At 44.7% G+C, this 24,567-nt stretch overlaps 1 protein-coding gene across 8 annotated transcripts in view; it reads right to left on the bottom strand.

Moving 5' to 3' along the window:
* LOC139267314 (clathrin coat assembly protein AP180-like) overlaps positions 1 to 24,567 on the bottom strand; it is a 375,181-nt gene that overhangs the window by 86,373 nt on the left and 264,241 nt on the right. For all 8 annotated transcript variants that reach the window (XM_070885426.1, XM_070885432.1, XM_070885424.1 and 5 more), the window contains exons 12-13: positions 14,199 to 14,308; positions 851 to 951 (exon numbers count right to left, since the gene is read on the bottom strand). In XM_070885426.1, coding sequence (XP_070741527.1) covers positions 851 to 951; positions 14,199 to 14,308 — 211 coding nt within the window. The remainder of the gene's footprint in view (positions 1 to 850; positions 952 to 14,198; positions 14,309 to 24,567) is intronic.

Here is a 24,567-nt window from a genome sequence, read left to right as displayed (position 1 = left end):
TCAAAATGGCAAAAAAAACAAACCTAGTAGGGTAGCTGAAGTGACAGTACACTATCTTACTTTCCCCACTTTCCATTTTTTCCAATTGCTATTTCTACCCTTGCTCTCTCAAACGATATACAAATTTACTCAATACAGCTGAGTGAAATGCAGCAAAGAGATAAAAAGAGAGGAAATGCTGTTACAATACAAAATAAGCATTCTGAAATGGAGCTACTGCTTTTAATTTAAACAGGCTACGTAATTTGATTAAATGGTTTGGAAGTCATTGAGAGTCATAAGAAAACAATTTGTGCAGTGATACTTTATTCTTTTAAGTGGGATTTTTGTTTTGCTTTTAAGTGGGCCCACTATACTGACAGTTATACTGACAGTTGTACCAATAAAACAAATCTTTGAAATCTTCCAAGTATTTAACATGTTAAACTTGAAAATCAGCTAATTTAGTCTAAAACACACAATGAGAAAATACTCAGAAACCATCAGGAAAGCAAAGCTAACCAAATAGGTGTGTGCAAAATGATAGCTTTTCTTGCGACAACTACATTTTTTACCCTGACTGCAGACCAAAATTTCTTTTCTGCTTTTTTGTATAGTTTAGGTACATTAAAAAAAACTACATAAAAGAACTGTGCCAGAAACTTTGCAATGTAACTTTCATTCCAATAGAATTTCTTCTCCAAAAATGAACTGTAGTATGTTAGTGGCAAAGAGAAATAACCACGAGGGTTCAGTATCAGCCACTCATTAGACTGATTTTCTGAATCCCAACCTAAAACATTAATTCTGCGTGGTTTCAAGAATATTTTGCCAGCGGGTTCGAAGTATTCTTGCAATGCACCATTCTCACCTCCCCAAGCACTGGCTGATGGATTAGCGGCTACTGTCGATTGCACTGCAGATGTAAAATCTGGCTGTAGATCAAGAAGATCACTGGACAATTTGGATGCACTAAAGTGGAAAAGGAAATACCATTAATAGTTTTACTATTTCAAATTAAAATTATTGAAATACTTCAAAATTCAGGAATTTATATGACAAAATAGACGCACTTGCAATAAACTTGTGGTCTTTCCTTAGTGCAGACATTGGTATAGAACTGGCTTTATTACAGATTCCAAATAAATAGATTTTTAAATAAAACTATTATCCTCAGAAACCATCAGAGCAAACATACTAAGGACTGCCATCATTTGTGCTGAGCCCATCATCTGGTACAGAATACTAAAACAGCCAGCAGCTATCTGATTTATGTGCAATTATGGTGCCTTGAATTGAGAGGGTGAAAATATTGGTTCCTAGTTCTACTGGATACACCAGTCCCCGAGTGGTGTTGCAATAGGTGTCTAGTTGTGCCCAAGACTTTAACTGTGGGGAAAAAGTCAAAAATTAGCTTTTAAGCACTACCGAACCATTATTAAAAATGTAGGTTTCTTTTTTTTTTATATATAGGTTACTTAATGAATTTAGGCAGTTGAACCATATATCTATGCACATAAAACTTGTTGAGCAGTTGCACTTGTGTAAATGTTCAAAATCAAATGCACTGAGCCCTGGTTGTACAGTTCTATCAATGACTTGGATTCAGAAACTCAATGCAAATGGGACTCAACTGTTTGGGTTAGGGATCTGAAAATGTGCGTCAGAAATGCCAAAGTAAGTTGGACAAACTATAAGTAGTAAGAAGAATGGGAGATGAATTTTAATGTGGAAAGTGTAAAGGACTCCATGTAGAAACTCCATGGGCTAGAACCTCCACTTCTGTGGTTATTGCCCCAAAATGGACGGTAGCGTTACATTTTTTTGACCTTCTGCCGTAAAGTGTGGCCGTCCTTAGCAATGGCATGGCAATGCTCGATTCCCGCGATTTAGGAGGTCAAGGGTCATCATGACATGCGCGGAAGAGGAGACAGAGAGAGAGGGCGCTCAGAGGGACTGAAGACGTGTCTGGGTGTGGTGTGACTGCTTTGGGAGGAAGGAGGGAGACTTTAGAGCTTCACAGCAAGTAGGCAAACAAAGTTTAGCTGTTACCAGACACATATTTGCCCGAATTTGGGCTATAATGGAGAGAGGAGGAGTCAGCACAGCACTCTGTGGAGACTGACGCTGGAGAGAGCAGTGAGGTGGGAGAGGAGTACATTGGAAGGTGCAAAAGAGCCAGGAAGTTCTTGGACGAGGCAAATGCCTCCCTCCTACAGAAGATCGAGTCACGCTGGGGTGATTTGACACAGGGATGGTGTGGGAAGCCCACCGCAAAGGCATACCAGAAGATATGGACCGAGATAGCAGAGGTGGTCTCGTTGGCAACCAACGAGGTGAATGAGGGTAACTAATGCCGCAAACGATGGAATGACCTTGTGGGATCCCCAAGAGTAAGTGTTACATTGATTTAAATGTACTTATGCATTTATATAATTTGATTTGTAACAGTCATGAGTGACAATCAGATGTGAGGTCTTTCACTTCTACCGGGAATGTGATACTCAAAGCCTGCGGTCACGGTGTACGTCTTTGGGTAAAGAATTACAATAATCATAATAATCATGATTACATCTGTCGGTTATGTGTTGTATCAGTGTCTGTGACAGTACCTAGCAATGATCTCATGCCATGTTGTCCTATCACCTTTTACAGAAGAAGCTATCGATGATGAGGTCCGTGCAGAGGCGCAAGGGTGGGGGGGGCCACAAGTCCCCAGCGACATCACTGACATAGAGGAGTGCGTGCTAGCACTCGTGGGGAAGCACCCCCGGACAGCCACGGTCCCTGAAGTGATGCCACGTGAGTAAAGTTTACACCATTGCATGATGTATAGTCAATAGATGCCACACCCACTCACATCCAAACAATCATATATGATAGATGATTTCTAAAATTGTCATAGAAATAATGTGGCCTAATGAAAATCATTGCAATGCACAATGTGTTGATGGTCATGAAATGTGATGTCTGCAATGATTGAAAGTGGTGGTGCTTTTGTCGTGCATATGCTGTGTGTAACGCTGGACTCACCTTGTGACCCTTGCACCCCCTTCTCCTCTAATAACCTCATTTGTGTTTTTCAGCTTAGCCAGCATCGCGTCCCAAGGCAAGACCACAAGGCCAGAAGGTGGGAGTGTGGGGCAGGAGTCGGCAGACGATCCTACATCTGGTGCTGAGGAGCTCAGATTCTCACTCATCAATCCACTGGGTCTGTTCTCCACGGATGAGAGCGCCGACTTCGAGGAACCTGCATCACCACGCTCCAGAAGCCATTCCACCCCAAGGCCATCTAGTGATCTTCCGGTCATTCCTGCCTCCACTCTGGAGGTACCGGCCCCAAGCACCTCACCACAGGGCACCCCATTTGTCCCCAGGACAGCGCCGACCCCCGGAGGTCCCGTGAATGTGGCAGGTCTGGTCCATGAGCGCCACATGACAGTGGAGAGATGGTACAGTTGACCAAGAGGACTGTAGACCTTGGTGACCAGCTCATCGAAGCATTGGGGGGCATATCCCGACAGCTGGCCATGACAGAGTACATTCCGCGGATGGCGGAGGCCCTGGATGCAATGGCCAGGAACACTGCAGCCACAGGCTTCCCAGTGGTCTCCGAGCGCGGCACTCCACCCCTAGGTTCCGCACCACCACTGCGAATGAGAGATGAGAGCAAGGACCAAAATCCTGCTTCTGCATCAGAGAATGTTGCCCCCCTCGGCATCCCCCCGCTCCCGTACCCGTGCAATGACCGCATCTGCCTTCATCCCCCACAATGAGGCACTGCCTGAGGAGCTCCTCGGCCAGGCGCCATGGAGCGAGGAGGGGAAGGGGTAGAGTGGCAGAAGGGCGGGGGGGAAAGAAAGTGAGGTGCATGTCCGCAGGTTGATGGCTATGTTATATCTCCATCTGGGTGTATGCAATTTGTTGCAATGTATGGGGGCTGGGGACTATGCTCCTGCTTTGCCTTTGTATTCTGTGTTACTGGACATGTTGAACATTTGATTGATGTCAATAGTGGAAAAAGTGGGGTATGGGCAGGGGTTGGGTGTTATTGCCTGTGTTACTTATGATTTCAAACCAATGTTGGTATAAAGTTTGTGCTAGTGAACATAACCTTGTTGTGCATTGTCTCAGATAGCTACACCGTTACACACTGGTGATTTCTTAACATGAAAGGGTTAAATACAACTTAACTTCAATGAACGTAAACTTTAACTGGCACCAAGGTGATGGGCACCATTGATGTCTGAGCTGCACACACACAGCAGTGTGTCAGCGTTGTCACTCACATCAACGCTCTTTCAGGCAAATCATTCAGATAGCAGCTCCTCACGTAAGAGTGGGATTTTAAAAATGCCAGCCACATCGCTGCCATTCGTTCAGAACAGTTCTACTTCTTGTGGGCGATTTTTTGGGCGAGCGATATTGTGGGCGATGTGCGCGAGATGGTGAAATTGACGCTAGGTGATCTCATGGCCGCTAGTTTTGGTAAATATGTTCTTCACGACAAAAAAAAAGTGGGCCGGCGGGATTATTGAATCTCTGTTAAATCAGTGCAGAAATTAACACTGGGCGATCTTATGGGCGTTGATTTTAAAGTGCGTGGGCACCAATATTTTTTCCTGGCGTTAAGCACATGGGGAAAGTAATGCTCGGCGATAAGTTTCCTAAAAATGGGCGTCAGTTTCCATTTTGTGGCTAAATGGGTGATATCTGGGCATTATACATCATTTCAGTGGTAAAATGGGCGTTAAGTGGGCATTAAGCATACAAAAAAAGGGGAGGTTCTAGCCCCATGAATGGTTTTTAATAGTCAAGGATGAAGTTGAGAGAGACGTAGTAGATGGATGTTGCATACTATGAGGTTTCTTTCATCTGTAATACTTATGCAGGTACATTATTGCATTTATTTCCAATACTTGTTTTGGAATTTCTAATGTAGGCTTCAACCTATGCAGGGAATAGCCTGGTCCCCCAGCAACCATTTGTTTATTCTGTCTGAGTCTTCGAATAATGTGGGCACTAATGACTCCCACATAAAGAAGGCACCATCACGGCTTCTGGGATAATAGGCACTACTGCATTATGATGCTTCTGTGGTCACCTGACCATTAATTGAATAGAAGCCCACTTTGTTTAATTAGGACACAAATTTGATGTGATGCCCATATGGTGCCATCTACTACACCCTGCACTCTTGGGAAACTTGACACAGTAAAGGTTCTATGCCCTGCCCAGCTAATGCCTCCTTTCCATATTGAAGCAAGACCTTACAAAAAGCCCTTGCAAATATTTCAGTCACTTGGTTGACAGTTCAATGGACGGCATCGTAACTAATTTGGAAGATGACCCCTACAATTGCTTGAATTCAGTGCAGAAAAGGTTAATACTACTGTAACCTTTTGCACCTCTGGGCAGAGCCATCCTGGCTCCAGAAGTAGACTACAGCTTGGGGCTTCAGCACAAAAATCTAGGCTGACACTCCAGTGCAGTGCTGAGGGAGTGCTGCATTGTTGGAGGTACCATCTTTTGGATGAGACATTTAGCTGGAGCCCCGTCTGCTCTCTCAAGTGGACGTAAAAGATCCCATGGCACTATTTCGAAGAGCAGGGAAATTATCCCCAGTGTCATGGCTAATATTTAAGGACATAGCTATTTATACTAGCAAAACGCTGATTGGTCTCCTTGGGTGATAAGTCACACCCAGAAGTTTGAGTGACTTTGCAAAGTCTAATTCGAGCCATTCTGACTTCAGACCCCAGATAGGATAGAGGTCCTCTATCCCAACACAAGTTCCTGACAACTACAGCCCAAGTTCCTTACCCAGCCTCCCCCCTACCTCCCAGGTTCCTGCCCCGCCCCCAGCCAAAGTTCCTGACTTCTCTCTCCTCTCTCCCCCCACCCCACCCCACCCCTGCCGCCGCCGCCCAACAGGTTTATTGGGTATGAAGTGAATAGTGACAGTGTCGTGACTGCCGGATTTCAGCCACTCCAACGATGTCGCTCGTCACACAAGCACCGAGCTTTCCGAGAAATCGGATGTGGGTGTAAATGGGGTTGGAAGAACATGATCCGTCTTCCCAGAGTTCCCTCTCTCCCCAGTCTCTCTACTTCTCTCCCCCCTCCCTCTCTCTCTCTCTCTCTCTCAATCCCCAGTCTCTCGTGCTCTCTCTCCCCCCTCCTTCCCCCCCCAGTCTCTTGCTCTCCCTCCTCCTCCATCCCCCCGTCTCTCTCCCCCTCCCCAATCTACTCTCACTACTTCCAATGTTTCCTCTCCCACAGAAGGCTGTGAAAATGTTCAAATAATCCAAAAGCTAGAAGCAGCTCCAGCGGCTCGTGGTTTGACCCCAGTTCCAGCTTCCTCGTACATCGCATTGCACATGCGCAACCAAATCGAGGTCCCATACTCAAAACGGGGGCGGAGTCAATGCACGCATGTGCAAAAGGACACAATAAACTAGTGCAAATAGTCACTGAATATTTATCCTTCAATCAACATAACAAAAAAAGATTATCTGGTCATTACCACATTACTGTTTGTGGGAGCTTGCTTGTGCCCACATTACAACAGTGACTACACTCCAAAAGTACTTAATTGGCTGTAAAGTGCTTTGAGATGTCCGGTGGACGTGACAGGCACTATATACATCCAAGTCTTTCTTTCTTTGTCCATCAGCCTGGAGAAGGCAGAACAGCAAGGCCCCAGCTAATCTTGCAAAATGGAGGTGGTAAAGACTAGATATGAGCTTATGCCTATTTCAATGTGACTACTGGAATAGTGACAGGTGTCCACATCACACCTCAGATGTCATTGCATCTGTATTTGCCTTTCCCTTGAGAACTAGTTTTCCCATCTAAATAATGGAACACAATAGGAACCTTCACAAGTTCATTTGCAGCAGCAGTAACAATACTGTAGTAAAATTTGGTAGAGAAATAAAGAATAAATATAATAAAAAAGGCATTCTCCACATCAAAATAAAGTAATGCTGGGAGCAAAATACAAGTAAATATTTATGTTAATTATATTAATGCAATTAATATTAATACTTCTTCCAAAATAGCACAAGTTTGGACTCAACATTTGGAACTGAAATATAAACAGAATATGCTGGAAATACTAAGCAGGTCAAGCAGCTTATGTGGCGATAGAAACACAATTAACGGCCTGGAAATTGCGGTCGGGATAATGACGAATTCGTAGCATTCGAGCTGTGAAACTGACCGCAACTTTGGGATTTGGCGCATGTGAAAATCCTGAAATTGCAGTGCGTCAATAGAGGCTCTGAAACAGGCTGTGCAATGCCCATACCCCCCCACCCCAGTGACAGCAATCAGTGTAATCAGCCAACTCAGGGAAACTGACAAAAACTTCTTCTCTCCCGCAGTTATGTCTGCTGTTAAATTCTCCACTTAAAGTCAGACCCAAAGAGATTAGGTGTAACTGGGGTTTTAATAGCATTATAACAGCTAAACAAATGTTAAAGGCCTGGAAAACAAATTAATTTTGAGCAGTGTGGAAATTTGTCCATTTTAATAACAATTAAAACATGAACGAACTTTTTAAAAACATTTTATAAAATTTTGTCCATCTTTATTTCAGGTTTGCCTTTCCCCATGTGAGTGCCCCAATATTTATTCTGGTACGCTTAACTACCAGTTACACCACGGCCACTATTTTATTTTAATTTATTTTGGCGGCCAACAGGCAGCCTGGCACTCTCTCTTGGGTACCAGGGCCGCTGGCCCGGCCGAAACCCTTTAACTGAAGGGGAGAGACAGCTACACGTCCGCGTCGTGTGACGTCATCAGCGTCGTGCTGACATGCTCACCGTGGGAAGGGGAGTGGATATTGGGGATGATAGAGGATTGGACTGGTGGCTGTGAAGGGAACAGTCCCTTCGGAATACTGAAAGGGGAGGGGAGGGGTATATGCGTTTGGTGGTGCGTTCAGCTGGAGGTGGCGGAGGGTGATCCGTTGAATGTGGAGGCTGATGAGGTGGCAGGGAGGACAAGGGGAACCCTATCATAGTTCTGGGAGGGAGAGGAAGAGAGCAGAAGCGCAGGAAATGGAATGGACCTGGTTGTGAGGGCCCTGTTAATCACGGTGGAGGGGAATATTCTGTTGAGGAAAAAGGAAAACATATCGGAAGCACTGGTATGGAAGGTGGCAACATCAGAACAGATGCAACCGAGACGGAAAAACTCTGAGAAAGGAATACAGCCCTTACAGGAAGCAGGGTGGGAGAAAGTATAGTCAAGGTAGTAGCTACGCGAGTCAATAGGCTTATAGTGGATATTGGTCAACAGCCTCGCCTCAGAAATGAAGACAGAGAAGTCGAGCAAAGAAAGGGAAACTTAGAGTAGGAGATGGACCATGTGAAGGCAGGGGAAGGATGGAAATTGGAAGCAAAACTGATTAAATTTCCCGGTTTGTGGCGAGAGCAGGAAAAGGCACAGATAGTCATTAATGTACCAGAAAAAGAGGTGAGGGAAGGAACCAGAGTAGGACTGGAACAAAGAATGGTCCACATATCCCATGAAAAGGCAGACGTAGCGAGAACCCATATGGGTTCCCATAGCAACATCTTTTATTTGGAGGAAGTGAGTGGAGTCAATGGAGAAGTTATTCAATGCGAGAACAAGTTCAGCCAGGCAGAGGAGTGTGGTGGATGGAGATTGGCTGGGCCCCCATTCAAGGAAGGGGTGGAGGGCCCTTAGGCCGTCCTGGTTGGGGGTGACGCGGAGGTATTGAAGGACTGGACAGCCATGGTGAAAAGGAAGCAGTTAGACCCAGGAAACTGGAAACTGAAAGTGGCAGAGGGCGACAAAAGAGTCACAGATATAGGTGGGAAGAGACTGGACAAGGGGTGGAAAAAATAGACTCGAGATAGGAAGAACTCAGTTCTGTGGGGCAGCTACAAGCTGAATTGATGGGTCTCTACCAGGGCAGTCCTAATAGTGGATCTTGGGAAGGAAGTAGAAGTGGGCTGTGTGTGGTTGGGGGACAATGCAGCTGGAGGCCATGGAGGGAAAATCTCCAGAGGAGATGAGGTCAGTGATGGTCTTCGATGTTCTGTGGTGGGATCTTAATCCAGAGGAAGGTAGGCAGAGGTGTCAGAGAGTTGGCGTTCAGCCTCCTCAAGGTAGAGGTCGGTTCACCAAACTACAACAGCGCCATCCTTGTCAGCAGGTTTAATGACAATGTTGGGGTTGGATCTGAGAGAACAGAGTGCTGCAGGTTCAAAAGGGAGTTAGGTTAGAGTGAGGGGAGAAGAGAAATTGAGACGGCTGATGGCACGCCAGCAGTTCCCACCGAAAAGATCTAGAGAGGGCAAGAGGCCAGGGGAGGATCCCAGAATGAGAATTCTGGAACTACAATCCTGCTTCAAGAATTGAACAGGGATCAATCATATGTGCATTTTTATACAAGGGGCAAGGTAAACAGCTGGGGTGCAGCCCATGAGGGAAGGGAGACTGACGGTTGCATGCGGCTCTCTTGCTTGCACTTTCTCTGTTAGTGTCAGCTATGGCTCAGTTGGTACCACACTCGCCTCGGAGTCAGAAGGTTCAAGTCCCACTCCAGGAACTTGAGCATCAAAAAAAAAAATCTGACAATCCAGTGCAGTGCTGAGGGAGCATAAAAGTCCCATGGCACTATTTCAAAGTAATTCAGGGGAGTTATCCCCGGTGTCCTGGCCAATATTTATCCCTCAATCAATGTAACAAAAACAGATGGTCTGGTCATTATCACATTGCTGTTTGTGGGAGCTTGCTGTGCGTAGGTAGGCTGCCATGTTTCCCACATTACAAGTAACTACACTCCAGAAGTACTTAATTGGCTGTAAAGTGCTTTAAGATGTCCGGTGGTCGTGAAAGGCACTATATAAATATATTTTTAATGCCAATCTGAATTTCAGCATGGTATCCGATTATAATTGCTGCTATACAATGAAGTTTGCACTCACCAGTGCTGCAGCCTCCCTTTGCAAGACATGTTTCTTCACTGTGAAATGCAGTGTGCTGTGCATCAGGCTCACACTCCTGAATGCCCAAATCCCCAAGAGCTTGGCTTGAACTGCAGCTCACAATTTTGGGGCTAATACCCTGTATGCCTGCTGATAAGAAGTACCCATTTTTCATTTGAGAGTCTTGTAGTGAGTGCCAGCAAGCTGTACCGTCATGGCGAAACCCACATTTGCAATTGATCCCCATATTACTCGAGGCTGACAAATACTTTAACCAGGGTTCACTACATAGGAACTGGGAACCTCTGTTGCTCAAAGGGTTTCAAATTGAATCACTTTTATTGTCAAGTGCCTGCAAATCAGCTAACATAGAACAGATTCAATTTGGGTCATTCTGGTTCTGTGTAACTCAGTACTACAATAGAGACTTGATCAGTTATTAAGTGATTTCTACAGTTTAAAAGAAAAAAAAAATTTCTAAAAACTATGGGGGACAAATTCCCCAGCGCCCCAATTGGGGGCGGCAACATGCTCTGGCGGGACTTCCTACGTCCGGTGCGGAAGTCCTGCCTCAGCCGCGAATTTGCGGTTACCGCCCTTCACAGGAAGTGGAGCGCAATGATGGGGCGATACTGGGACATGATTGGCAGTGCTATGCGGGTATTCTGCGTAGCGATGATGCGGTTCAACGCCCCTCCACTTTGGTTAAAGGGGAGAGCCACTGTACACTCTGCCGGGCCTCTGACGGCCTCTACTGGCCACCAGGGCTATGTAGCGCTGAGGCCGCAGCCCGGCACCCAAAACTGAGTGCTGGGCTGCATGGTAGCGGCTTGGACCATGCCAAAGCCCTAAAGAAAGGGGCAACCGGCGAGTCGGTCAGTTAAGATAGCGATGTGGGGTGCTCCTAACCTCCCCTTTAAATTGTGCCACGCGAGTGGCGGTCAGCCCAGTTCACGACCTCCAAGACTGGCACTGGCCAATGTCTGCCGCGGGCTGAAAAGGGATTGGTGCGGTACGGCAATGACCTTATTGGCATTTGCACGGTGGCCGAGAGCACTACTGGCGGGGCGATGAGCTATCGTGGCAGCGCCTCCGCTAACTCCTGCACAATTTCGCGGGTAGTGTCCCCCCACCATGGGTGAAAACTATTTTGCAGCCCATTAGCGCCCCCCGGAGGCGCTAATGGGCATCGCCAAACAGGGCAATTTCAACTGGTTAAAAATTAATGTTTGCCTAACGAAAATAGCACAAGTTTTGATATAAACCAGTCAGTCGATTGGCTGATATAGGTATCAAGGACATATTTATGTAAATTGGAAATCAGTTTGCGTAGTCCACTATCAAAATGTGGTTAATAGATATCAAATGGATTGCTCCAGGTGGGTCAGGGTATTCTATTGCCCAGGTAAAGGGTCAAGCTATTCAATTCAAACACAAGTTAGGAGACATCTTTGAACTTTACTGTTAATGGCAGCTGTATTTGTGTGGGCAAACAGTTTTGATACCTTTTGGTTTTGGGAATCAAAGGAATACTTGAATTAAGTATGTGAAAGGGAAGCGGGTGTGACCCTTTATAGCTCGTTTGATGGACAGCGGAGCTGTAACGTAGGTTTATATTTGACAGCTTTTGCAGAGCTCAAGAATCATTTTGAAGCCATAATGGATCTGGACAAATAAGACATGCTGGTTAGTCAGCAGCAAACCACTACATAAAAGGGATTGTGTTTCAAGGTTCAGTGTTATGTTGAGTGCTGATGCAAAAGAAGTGACTTTGCTGTTTTCTATATCCTAAGGAGACATAATTAAATAACTAATTACTGAAAATCTAGTGTTTATTCCTGCCATTGTTCAATAATTTGGTTACTATTCGATAAATTTGTGGCTGAAGCATTTTATTATTTTGCCTTTCTTAAGTCAAGGAAACAACGTGGTTATGCCTGATATATCCGTTTAGCAGAAATAATGTGACAAGGGATATATACACATTTGACCCATGGGCTCTGTTTACATACATATTGGGTATAAAAAAGAACACTGAGTTTGCTCATGGGAATGGTTTGTGATGCTTAACCAAAAAAAAATATCCAGTGTTAAAAACCACAAAAACATATCAATTGCATAGGTAACGCTACATGCAAAAGCTTTGAATACTTTCTCCTAGATATGTTAAGTGTAATAGCTTTTCTTATAACAAATGCATTACTCCATAGAACCTTATAGGGAATTCAGATAGATAGTGTGCAGAGAAAGCAAGTGGATACATTCCAGTGATACCAGCCAAGGGGCTCTCCACATAATGGCCCGGAATTTGTGGAGGGTAATAACAGTGAACTAACAGCACTCGCTATTAATACCCCTTTAAAACTGACCACAACTTCAGGATTTAGCGCGAATATGCTGAAGATGCGGTCGGTCATTCACTTCTCCAACACTGGCTGTGTTCGCCACCTGCACCGCAACCCCCCGACCCCCACCCTTATAGCTGGCAATCAGTGTAATAACATTGCTGTTAAATACCCCATTAAAAGTTAGACCTTGTTGGGTTAGGTGTAACTGGAGTTTTAACATTGTATTGACTGCTGAACAAATGTTATAACCCTGAAAAGCTAATTTTATTTTTGTGGACTGTCAAATTCATCCATTTTAATAAAACTTACAATTTTTAAGAAACTTAAAAATTATTTTTGAAAAATGTTTGTTCATATTTATTAAAGGTTTTCCTTTTCCCCATGAGAGAGCCCCAATCTTTGTTTTGCTCGCTAACAATTTTAAATAGCTAGAACGAAGAGGTCCTTCACTTCCTGGTTCCCCATCTGAGAATTCTGCATCATGAATGGCTGCTTAGACAGCTTGCTGATGTCACATCAACTCGCGCTAGAAATTCCCCATGAACTTATACGGATCTCAACTGGACGTCGGAAAAGCTGAACTTCTCGTCAGAGATTGAAAGATCTTATGGGAAGTTTACTTTGGAGGCCAGCGACGAACGTCTTTACTTCGCCACTGACCGCAAATTATGGGCCATTAAGTTCATTGGCCAGCAAACACTAATGCGTTGTATTTGCTTTCAGACAGTTAAGTAGATTTAAAACTGTCTCTGTAATGTTGCTGAAAACCTATCCCCAAAATGAGGTGGACCCACAACTTCATCAATACTGTCATTTTTAAGTTCTGCATTTTCACCACTTCTTTCCCAATGCATGGGATAAATTTAATCTTCACACAAATCTTCAACTACTGCTTTGAATTCATCTACAGCTAACGATCATCCAAGATTATGCATGAAAACATTGAGGAAAACTAGTTTCAAAATGAGAATTGAAATGTTATTGACAGACACTATTAGTGTATCTGCATAAGTTTACTATATGCCACTTGCAAATATGACACTTAATTACATTTGGGTGTATATAAGTATAGTATAGTATTAGGCAGTCCCTCGTTTAGAGGATGACCCACTTCCACACCAAAAAGGGGCGAGTTCACAGGTGTTTCAATGAGGGACCGGACATTCTAGGTCCCGAACTACATACTGAAGGGTGGAAAATGCCTGTGCGTGGATTCTTTTAACGTGGGGTGGCCATTGCACACCAGCCACCACACAGACTTGACAGAGCTAGGTCTTGCTCCAGTGGCAAGGGTTAACCAAGACGACTGGAGACCAGCTCTGCTGCACGGACCTAGTGTGCACACATATCGCAGTGTGAGCTGGCCCATGCTGCCCCTGGGCCCTCGCCTCTCCTGGGCCCCGAACTCTTGCAAGGCGAGGTGAGCCGGTGTGCAACGTCCCTGGTTGCGACACCGGCTCGATTTTTGGCTCCTGCCTGAGCTGCAGCGCTGTGTAAAGCATCCCCTGGTGGGACCGCCTGGGGAAATGGGCGGTCCGAGTTGTAACGGCTGCAGTGAGGTCAGTAATGTCGACTTCAGGAAAGCGTGATTGCTTTTTCTTTTATTTTTTTTTTTGCGATTTATATTGTGGTGGCGTGGGCTGTGCATTGGGAATGTTTTTGGTCTTTTTTTTCCCACCCAGGCCTCTCTGAGCACTCCGAGGATGGCTGTTTAGCTCGGTATTTTCGTAGGCTCAGCCGGCCTAACGCCTCCTTTAGCGCTCCGGGTAAGTATTCTTCACACTGACAAACGATTTTACTAGTTTTAACAAGATGCAAAATATAGCAGCATGCAAAGGGAATTTAGGAGCCAAAAGGTCCAGTAACCTTATAATAAAACCTTTCGACTTAACATCTGACTCACTTTGTTGGAGCTACACAGGGTGGGGACGAAAAGAGATCGACGACTGCAGCTGTATCGGCCACCTTTGCTGGACTTGAAGTGGGAGATGATCCTGTGTTTTCTGGAGAGCCCTGTAGGAGAAAGATGTAGAGAAAGAAAATTTTTGAAATATATAGTGAAATCTGTTTACTGGACTACTCACTTTATAAGTTTACAAATTGTTCGATTTTTTTGATGAAGTAACAGAGAGGGTTGATGAGGACAATGTGGTTGATGTGGTGTACATGGACTTCCAAAAGGCGTTTGTTAAAGTGCCACATAATAGGCTTACCAGCAAAGTTGAAGCTCATGGAGTAAAAGGGACAATGGTAGCATGGATATGAAATTGGCTAAGTGACATGAAACAGAGAGTAATGGTGAACAGTTGTTTTTTGGTCTGGAGGAAGGTACACAGTGGTGTTCCCCAGGGGTCAGTACTAGGACCACTGATTTTCTTGATATATATTAATGACTTAGATTTGGGTGTACAGGGCACAATTTCAAAAATTCAGATGAGACAAAACTTGGAAGTATAGTGAACAGTGAGGAGGATAGTGATAGACTTCAGGAGGAAATAGACAGGCTGGTGGAATGGGCAGACATGTGGCAGGTTAAATCTAATGCAGAAAAGTGCAAAGTGATATATTTTGGTAGGAACAAGAAGGAGCGGCAATATAAACGAAAGGGTACAATTTTAAAGTGGGTGTATGAACAGAGACACCTGGGGATATATGTGCACAAATTGTTGAAAGTGGCAAGGCAAGTTGAGAAAACAGTTAAAAAAAGCATACAGGTTCCTGGGCTTCACAAATAGAGATATCGAGTACAAAAGCAAGGAATTTATGATGAACCTGTATAAAACACTGGTTCGGCCTCAACTGGAGTATTGTGTCCAATTCTGGGCACTGCACTTTAAGAAGGTTGTGAAAGCCTTAAGAGTGGGTGCAGAAAACATTCACAAGAATGGTTCCAGAGATGAGGGACTTCAGTTATGTGGATAGACTCGAGAAGCTGGGATTGTTCTCCTCAGAGCAGAGAAGGTTGAAAGGAGATTTAATAGAGGTGTTCAAAATTATGAGGGGTCTGGACAGAGTAGATGGAGAGAAACTCCATTGGCAGAAGGGACGAGAACCAGAGAACATAGATTTAAGGGGATTGGCAGAAGAACCAAGGGCTACATGAGGGAAAACCTTTTTCACGCAGCGAGTGATTAGGATCTGGAATGCACTGTCTGAAAGGGTGGTGGACACAGATTCAATCGTGGTTTTCAAAAGGGAATTGAATAAGTCTTGAAGGTAAAAAAAATTGCAGGGCTACAGGGATAGGGAGGGGGAGTGGGACTAGCTTGAGTGCTCTTGCAGAGCCAGCATGACCTCGATGTGCCGAACGGCCGCCTTCTGTGCTGTAACGATTCTATGATTCTAAGTTCAGAAGCTACTGTTACAGGTATACGCACAACCACAAAGACTGAATCAGTCAATATTTTAACTACCTCTAAATGTGTCTGCAAAATAATTTCAATGCAAGGATGCCTTTGAAGCATTTGAGCTCCAGTACCAATTTCTTGTCAATTTCCCGTCATCTAAGAAGGAGGATTTGGTATTTGCTTTTTAATCAGTTAAACAGAATAATGTTAAAGCAAACTACTCCATTTTCTTTCTCCAATACAATACACAATATCTTAATAAGCACCAAGTTACACTAAAGCTTTGTGGATTAGTTCCACTACTGCAGATAAATCTTCTTGCATATAGCCTGTGGTCTTTATGGCATTTAGCAAGCTGTATCAAAATAGTGAGGTGAATTGATTTAATTTATGTTTAGAGAGGGTTGCTCGGCAAAGAAAATGTTGGAAATTCTCACTGTGCTAAATTAATTTGTGGATTCCCAAGATCCAATTCTCTCAGCTCTAGAATTTAAGTACTCCTGCTCCTAATTATGTTCTTATGTAACAATAGTTTCTACAATGATAATTTCTACCCATTTTTGAAATAGGCTACCACTAAAGATTTGTCTTTTGACCCATGAAGCAGTGCTTGAGTCTATTGGCAACTGAACTCATTTTAATTGTATTTGTCTTTTTTTAAATAGAATTAAAAAAAGTGAAATAAATTATTCGAAAGTTAGCCAAAACAATTCTATATGCTTATTATAAAGCAAATGCATTAGCCAAAAAGATAATCCAAGCACTTTAGTCATATTTTCTCTGTTCTTGTCTATATGAATCATTCTAGACCACTTGAAAACACATCCTAGTAACAGATTATAGAACAGCAATGCAGAATGCTGCTAATTATTCTATACCAGTACAATGAGTATTGAAACCAGCACAAGTGAGTGTTGGCATATGCCTGTAGCTTTGGTATTGATTTCTTCAGTGGAATTCTACTATACAAGTTTCATAAAGTTGCATGAATCAAAATCTCTTTGCCAGAAGCTTTGCTGGCACCAAATTCAGCTCCCTAAAGCACTGCACTTTTGATTTGAGGAAAGCAGTGGTCCTATATCAAAATCACATTGGGCGGAATTTCCCCGCGTATGGATTTGGGGCCGGGTCGGCAGTAAAATTCCCGGAAATTGTGAGCGCATTAGGAACCCGCTGCCTCGCGCATTTAACTCGGATGGCTTTGAAGGTGCGACATGAACCCGATCGGCAGAGACAGGCAATTTCATGCAAGTCATTCACGGCTTGTTGAGAGACCCTTAAGAGGGTTTTTAACACCAGCTTTGGAATTTTACTACTCGGGAACCTCGCCTGTGAAGGGGAGATGGAAGCTCAGTGGCCATTGACGAATCCATTTATTGAGAGCTGGGTAAAGCACATAAGTACTCCAACATTACACCTCATTACTTGCCTCATGGAAGGGCTCTTGCTCACTCCATTTTGTCCACATATTTAGCCGTCAGTTGTTTGCAGATCATTTCTGAATCCTCAGTCACCACATTGCTACTCAGTTTTTCAACATTGAGCATTTGTCCCTCTGATCTCCACTTTACCTGCCATCTACTACATAAGCATGGGTGCTGCTTATACTGTCTTACCTTGGTCCACAGAATTGGACCAAGACGAGGCCCACCACCAGCAGCAGCAGCCACACTAGCAGGAGCAACCACAACATAAGCCTTCTCCTCAACGATCTGATGCTCCACAGGACTGCCGCACGCCAGAGGAAATACCCCCAAAACAGGGATACAGGCAGTGTACGAGCTTCCTCAACATGACTGAGCAGCATGCTTCAGAAGGCTCAGGCTATTGCGCCAGGTCGTCGCAGATATTTGTAGCTTGCTGGAACAAGACCTGCTGTCCAGAGGTTCTGGTGGACACTCCTTACTAGTGGCTGTCTAAGTTACCACCTTCCAGGCTCCTTCCAGGGATCTGAAGCAGACATTTGGGGGATCATTCAGTCGACCGTCCACAGATGCATCGCCCCGGTGACCGATGCCATGTTTCACAAGTCAGCCTATTTTATCAACTTAGCCACTGATGAAGCCAATGTTACTGAGCGTGCAGTTCTGGATGGCTTCCCACAGGTGCAAGGGGTCATCGACTGCACACGTGGCCATGAAGGCACCCTATCATCAACCAGGAATGTTTGTGAACCGCTCGGGCTTCCACTCCCTTAACATGCAGTTTGTCTGCAACCATAAAAAGATGATCAAGCATGTGTAAGCCAGATTCCCTGGCAGCTGTCATGACTCTTTCATCCTGCACGGGTCCATTCTCCCTCAGCTCTTCGCAATTCCAAACACACTTTGGAGCTGGCTACTTTGAGACAAGGGCTATCCACAGAAGACGCGGCATGGTGCATGACACCCTTGAGGACGCCAAGTACTGAGACTGAGGAGCATTATAATGAGAGCCACATGTCCACCAGATGTGTCATAGAGAAAGCAATAGACATGCTGAAAATGTGCTTCTGATGCCTTAACAGATCTGCATGAGCCCTTTCGTACACAGGAGCTTCAAAATCATTGTTTGCTGCACGCTGCACAACAAAGTGCAGCAGTGAACATTGGAGCTGCAGGAGGAGCAAGGCGCATAGTGCATAGTCTCTTCAGAGGAGGAGAAGCAGGTGGAAGGCAATGAGAAGCAGGAACCGGAGGTGGAGATGGCACCAGCAGCGGTGCACATTGCTGCCCGGGGTGGGGGGGGGGCCTCTTCATGGCCAGATTTACTTAATTTGCTCCAATGCAGCCACATACTGTATTAAGTTCCACCCCATTCTTCTCATCCAAACCCCCAGTGCTCAAGGTTAAGTAATGTCTCATGATTCACTCCAAGTTACAAAGCCACTTCCAAGGTGGCAGGCAAAAATGAAGAAGACTGGAAGGTGGTGCAACTCGTTAAAACACTTTTGGCAGAGGTCTTCTGGGTTTTGGAGCCACCAAAGTTTACTCCTCCAGCAACTGTGCAGGGGCAGACTCGGCCATCAGGATCCGAGAAAGCATATGGAGCCCTGACTGATGGGGTCAAGTGTGAGCGCTTCCCTGCTAGCAAGGAGCTGCAGAGCATCTGACTGCACAGCACTGGGACGATGAACGCCCAAGTCTACGTTTATATCCCTCCTCGAGATGAGATCTTTGAGGAGGGATATAGAGACTACTCCATTTCTGCACATTTGCAGGCATCGCGGCTGCAAAAGTTGCCAGAGCCTCATGCAATTGTTGCTGCCTCTCCAAGATCGCTCCCCCCACCACCCCCCTCGAGGCTCAGCATCTGCTTGCAGCTCAACAGAGCCTGGAGCATCCTGCGCCCTATGGTGCGGAGTCTCCACTGCTGTCCCTGCCAAGACCATCTGCTCTTCCTCACTTGTGAAATGTGAGATACCAAGTGACAATTCTACTCTATGACACACAGGACCCACTGTGTTGTGCATATCTGCGCTGGTGCTAGGTGCACTTAGGTCTGCCGACAGTGCACCCTCACAAGGCTGGAGGCTCCTCTGAGTCGTCGTCTTCCTCCTCCTGCAGACATTGGGGGTGGGGGGCACTTGATGGACCTATGGGAAAGTAAAGAGGTGAGTTAGAAATGTTGTAATAAGAATGGGCAATGTTATCATGATGCACTTGATGGCATTTCACTGGCTGCTGATATCAATCACCATATGAGTGACTACTCTATGCCATGTGGCTGTATAAGATGTAATTCTGTCACCAGGTCACTGGGATGTCCCCCTCTCTCCATCTCCCACCACCAGCAGCTCTGCAACTCCCATTATCTCCAGGGCCCCCTCCTCTGCTGGTGTTACTTGGGTGAATACAGGAGGGCCACTTCTGGTTCTCTGCCTCTCCCATGTGTTCTGGGCTTTTTTCTTCTGTGAGAAGGGAAAGAAGAGAAATTTGAGTGAGAGTAGTTGCATAGTTGAGATCCAGGGGTCAGTGTGTGGGAAACCTGGATGGAGAGTTACATCTCCATCAGTTTCTAGTGCAGCATGCTTTAGCACTATGCTGAATTATAGTGCTGGGTGCGTTGGATACACATTGTGTGATGTCATTCTAAAATCTACCGTGTCCTGGTCAAACAGCACCTTGAGTACTGTGTTCTTTTGGTCACCAAGGAAACGTTATAGCCATCGTGATGCAGAGAAATGCCACAAGACAAATTTTTAGTGTCAAAGGGTTGAGTTATGAAAAAAATGGAGACACTGAGGTTCCCTGGCTTTCAAAATATGAGGATTTCATAGGATGTGGGTAGGAATTTGAATAATTTATGCAAATGGATAGACAGATGAAAAATTATGTTTATTACTGATAAATGTAAATTACTGCAAATTAGATGAAATAATGTGCATTAAGTAGAAAATTAATGGAATAGAATTAGCAAGGGGAGAGTAATAGTGACTTATCACTATCAATGTGGCAAACCAATTAAAATTAATTAAATGTCGAACATAAAGTCAGAACATGGAATTGTAAATCTACTGAGCATAGGTTGAGGTTATATAACGTGCACCGGCCAGACAATACTTGGGAGTACTGTGGCAGTTCTGGTTGCCATGCTTCAAAACAAATTGTGCAAACACTGCAGAAAGTGCAGCAACAAAACTGCATTTATATAATGCCTTTAATATAAAAACATCTCATGGTGCTTAACAAAGGACATGAAATAGATACTGAGCAATAGCAATGGAAGAGTTAGGCGAGGTGGCATAGTCAAAGAGAGGTTTTTGAAGCTGGGGGCAGGCAGCATGGCTTCGGGAGAAATAAATTCGAGCATAAAACGGCTGAAAGCTCTGCTACAAAGGGATGAGAGGTAAACAGGGAGTCACTGTTGGATGTGTGGAGGGTATCCTTGACACACAAGGGTGGAGAAGGATGCAGTGGTGAAGCAGGAGATTCGAAACAGACTTGCAAATAATGAGGATTTTGAACACTGGGGAAGGGATAGAGCAATAGAGGCCAGTGAGGACAGGAGCAATAGTCAAACTGGACTTGGCATAGGTCAAGATATTGGCAGCAGGGTTTTGACAAGTTGAAAGTTATGTAGAGTGTAACTTGAGAGGCCAGTGAGGAAACTTTGGGGAGAAATTTAGCCAATCATTTTGCTTCCAGATGCAAGGGGTAAGCCATATAGGACCGAGATGAGGAGAAACTTTTTCACCCAGAGAATTGTGAACCTATGGAATTCTCTACCACAGAAAGTCGTTGAGTCCAGTTCGTTGGATATATTCAAAAGGGAGTTAGATGTGGCCCTTACGGCTAAAGGGATCAGGGGGTATGGAGAGAAGGCAGGAGTAGGGTGCTGAAGTTGCATGATCAGCCATGATCATATTGAATGGTGGTGCAGGCTCGAAGGACCAAATGGTCAGCTCCTGCACCTATTTTCTATATTTCTATTATTAGAACAGTTAAAAACACAATACACTCTAGAGAGTAGAGTTAACAGAATCCTATAATATATAAAATATGAAGAGTAAATGCACTATATTTCTTTAAAGGTGTTTAGTAGAACCACAGGTTACAAGTGTAAATCAGGTATCAGAAAAAAATTCATACCAATGGAGAGAAATTCCATTTTTTGTCATAGTGGTATTTTTGGCGGAAAAATACTGCTCTGACTCTGCTATGATTCCGAGACTTAGCATTCAGGAGAAAATGCGCCCAGCGGTAAAAATCGGCGTTGCACGAGGATTTGTAGTGCACAACGCAAATTTTCTGCAACTTTTCTCCGAGGCCGATACCGCTGCGAGTTTGGCCTTGGGAGGGGGGAAAAACACAAGCAAAAAAAAATAAATTCCAAAAAACAAAAATTTAAAAAAAAATCACAAAATATTTAAAGACACTTTTCTATCAAATCGTTGAAAAGAATTGAAAAATAAAAACTTTAACTTACCTTTTTTGCAGGTCTTCATACCCACTGCTGTTCCACGGGCTGCAACGCAGGTTTTTCCCAGGCATTTTTGTTTTGTCCTATCTACGGGTGCGCTGTGAGCCAAATTTTAGGTGAAAGTGCTTTTTCCAGTCTTGCACGCCGGCGGTCTGCTCCCCAGCAGTACTTCAAAACCACTGGTGCAAGACTTAGCGAATTTCCCGGATCACCATTTTTTTGCCAAAGACTGGGGAATTTCCAGCCCTTAAAGTGTGATAAATGTCTGGAATAATCTTCCAGGCAGTCCAATAGACACAAGAAGCTTTGGAAGCATTCGAAAGGATACTGAACTAAGTTAGTTGGTATACTAGAGGGTGATTTTCAGTGAGCTAAATATACTTCTCTTGTCCTCGCATCTTATTGTATTATCCATTCTGGTAAGGCAGAGTGATTACATTTGGGTTTAAGATGCCAGAAACACTGAGCAATCTACCAGGAACAGTAGCAGGTCAAAACTGGGCAGCCATGAGACGCTGTGGGCCATTAACAGCAGCAGAATTGTATTCCACTACAATTTGTAACCTCATGGCCCAGCGTATCCCTCACTCTACCATCAAGCCAGAGAACCAACCCAGGTTCAATGAAGAGTGTAAAAGAGCATGCCAGGAGCAGCACGAGGCATACCTGAAAATGAGGTGCCAACCTGGGGAAGCTGCATCACAGGAATACAGACATCAAGGCAGCATTTGACAGGGTGTGGCACCAAGGAGCCCTAGTAAAACTGAAGTCAATGGAAATCAGTGGGAAAGCTCTCCACTGGCTGGAGTCATACCTAGCACAAAGAAAAATGGTTGGAGGCCAATCATCATAGCCCCAGGACATCACTGCAGGAGTTCCTCAGGGCAGTGTCCTTGGCCTAACCATCTTCAGCTGCTTCATCAATGACCTCTCCGTCAGAAGTGGGGATGTTATAATAGAAGTAGAAAGGAATCAAAAGGTGACGTCACAGCCAATGGGGTAAGTGATTGGCTAGTGATTGGTGAGTAGCTTTTCTTTTTCTTTTTTATATCAGTAAGTGAACTGTAACATTGCTATTACGAATTTAAGGGTATCTAAGGGTTAAGGCATGGCAGGAGAGCTCGGTCACGTGATATGCTCCTCCTGTGCCATGTGGGAACTCAGGGACGCTTCCGGTGTGAGAAGTGTATCCGCCTCCATCTCCTGACGTACCGCGTTGCGGAATTGGAACTGAGGGTGGATTCACTCTGGAGCATCCACGATGCTGAGAATGACATAAGTGGCACGTTTAGTGAGTTGGTCTTATCGCATGAGAAGGATCCACAGCCAGCTAGGGAATGGAAGACCAGCAGGAAGAGTAGTACAAAGAAAGTAGTGCAAGGGTCCCACCTGGTCATCCCCTGCAAAACAGATACACTGCTTTGAGTGCTGTTGAGGGAGATGACTCATCGGGGAGAGCAGCAGCAGCCAAGTTCATGGCACCGTGGCTGGCTCTGTTGTACAGGAGGGCAGGAAAAAGAGTGGGGGAGCGATAGTGATAGGGGATTCAATCATAAGGGGAATAGATAGGCGTTTCTGCGGCTGCAATCGAGACTCCAGGATGGTATGTTGCCTCCCTGATGCAAGGGTCAAGTATGTCTCCGAGCGAGTGCAGGACATTCTAAAAAGGGAGGGAGAACAGCCAGTTGTCGTGGTGCACATTGGTACCAACGACATAGGTAAAAAAAAAGGGATGAGATCCTACGAGACGAATTTAAGGAGCTAGGAGTTAAATTAAAAAGTAAGACCTCAAAAGTAGTAATCTCAGGATTGCTACCAGTGCCATGTGCTAGTCAGAGTATGAATTGCAGCACAGCTCAGATGAATACGTGGCTTAAGCAGTGGTGCAGCAGGGAGGGATTCAAATTCGTGGGGCATTGGAACAGGTTCTGGGGGAGGTGGGACCAGTACAAACTGGACGGTCTGCACTTGGGCAGGAACAGAACCAATGTCCTAGGGGGAGTGTTTGCTAGTGCTGTTGGTGAGGAGTTAAACTAATATGGCAGGGGGATGGGAACCAATACAGGGAGACAGAGGGAAACAAAAAGGAGACAAAAACAAATAACAGAAAAGAGATGAGTAAAAATGGAGGGCAGAGAAACCAAAGGCAAGAAATAAAAAGGGCCACTGAATATAAAAGGGCTGCAGGAGGGGTAAAAACTAAAAATCATGGTTTAAAAACGAGGATGAAAACACTCTACCTAAATGCACGCAGCATTCGAAATAAAGTAAATGAGTTGACGGCACAAATCATTACAAATGGGTATGATTTGGTGGCCATTACAGGAAAACATGGTTGCAAGGTGGCCAAGACTGGGAATTAAACATACAGGGGTATCTGACGATTCAGAAAGATAGGCAAGAAGGGAAAGGAGGTGGGGTAGCTCTGTTAATAAAGGATGACATCAGGGCAGTTGTGAGGGATGATATTGGCTCCAATGGACAAAATGTTGAATCATTGTGGGTGGAGATTAGAGATAGTAAGGGGAAAAAGTCACTGGTTGGCGTAGTTTATAGGCCCCCAAATAGTAACTTCATGGTGGGGCGGGCAATAATCAAGGGAATAATGGAGGCATGTGAAAAAGGAACGACAGTAGTCATGGGGGATTTTAACCTACATATCGACTGGTCAAATCAAATCGCAGGGGGTAGCTTGGAGGAGGAATTCATAGAATACATACGGGACTGTTTCTTAGAACAGTATGTAACAGAGCCTACAAGGGAGCAAGGCATCTTGGATCTGGTCCTGTGTAATGAGACAGGAAAAATAAACGATCTCCTCGTAAAAGATCCTCTCGGAATGAGTGATCACAATATGGTTGAATTTGTAATACAGATTGAGGATGAGGAAGTTGCATCAGAAACGAGGGTACTATGCTTAAACAAAGGGGACTACAGTGGGATGAGGGCAGAGTTGGCTAAAGTAGACTGGAAACAAGGACTAAACGGTGGCACAATTGAGGAACAGTGGAGGACTTTTAAGGA

This window comes from Pristiophorus japonicus, chromosome 7 (assembly GCF_044704955.1).
Source record: "Pristiophorus japonicus isolate sPriJap1 chromosome 7, sPriJap1.hap1, whole genome shotgun sequence".
In the NCBI taxonomy this organism is placed as follows: Eukaryota; Metazoa; Chordata; class Chondrichthyes; family Pristiophoridae; genus Pristiophorus; species Pristiophorus japonicus.
The sequence above is the reverse complement of the archived record's forward strand: the minus strand, read 5'-3'. Positions and strand labels throughout refer to the sequence as shown.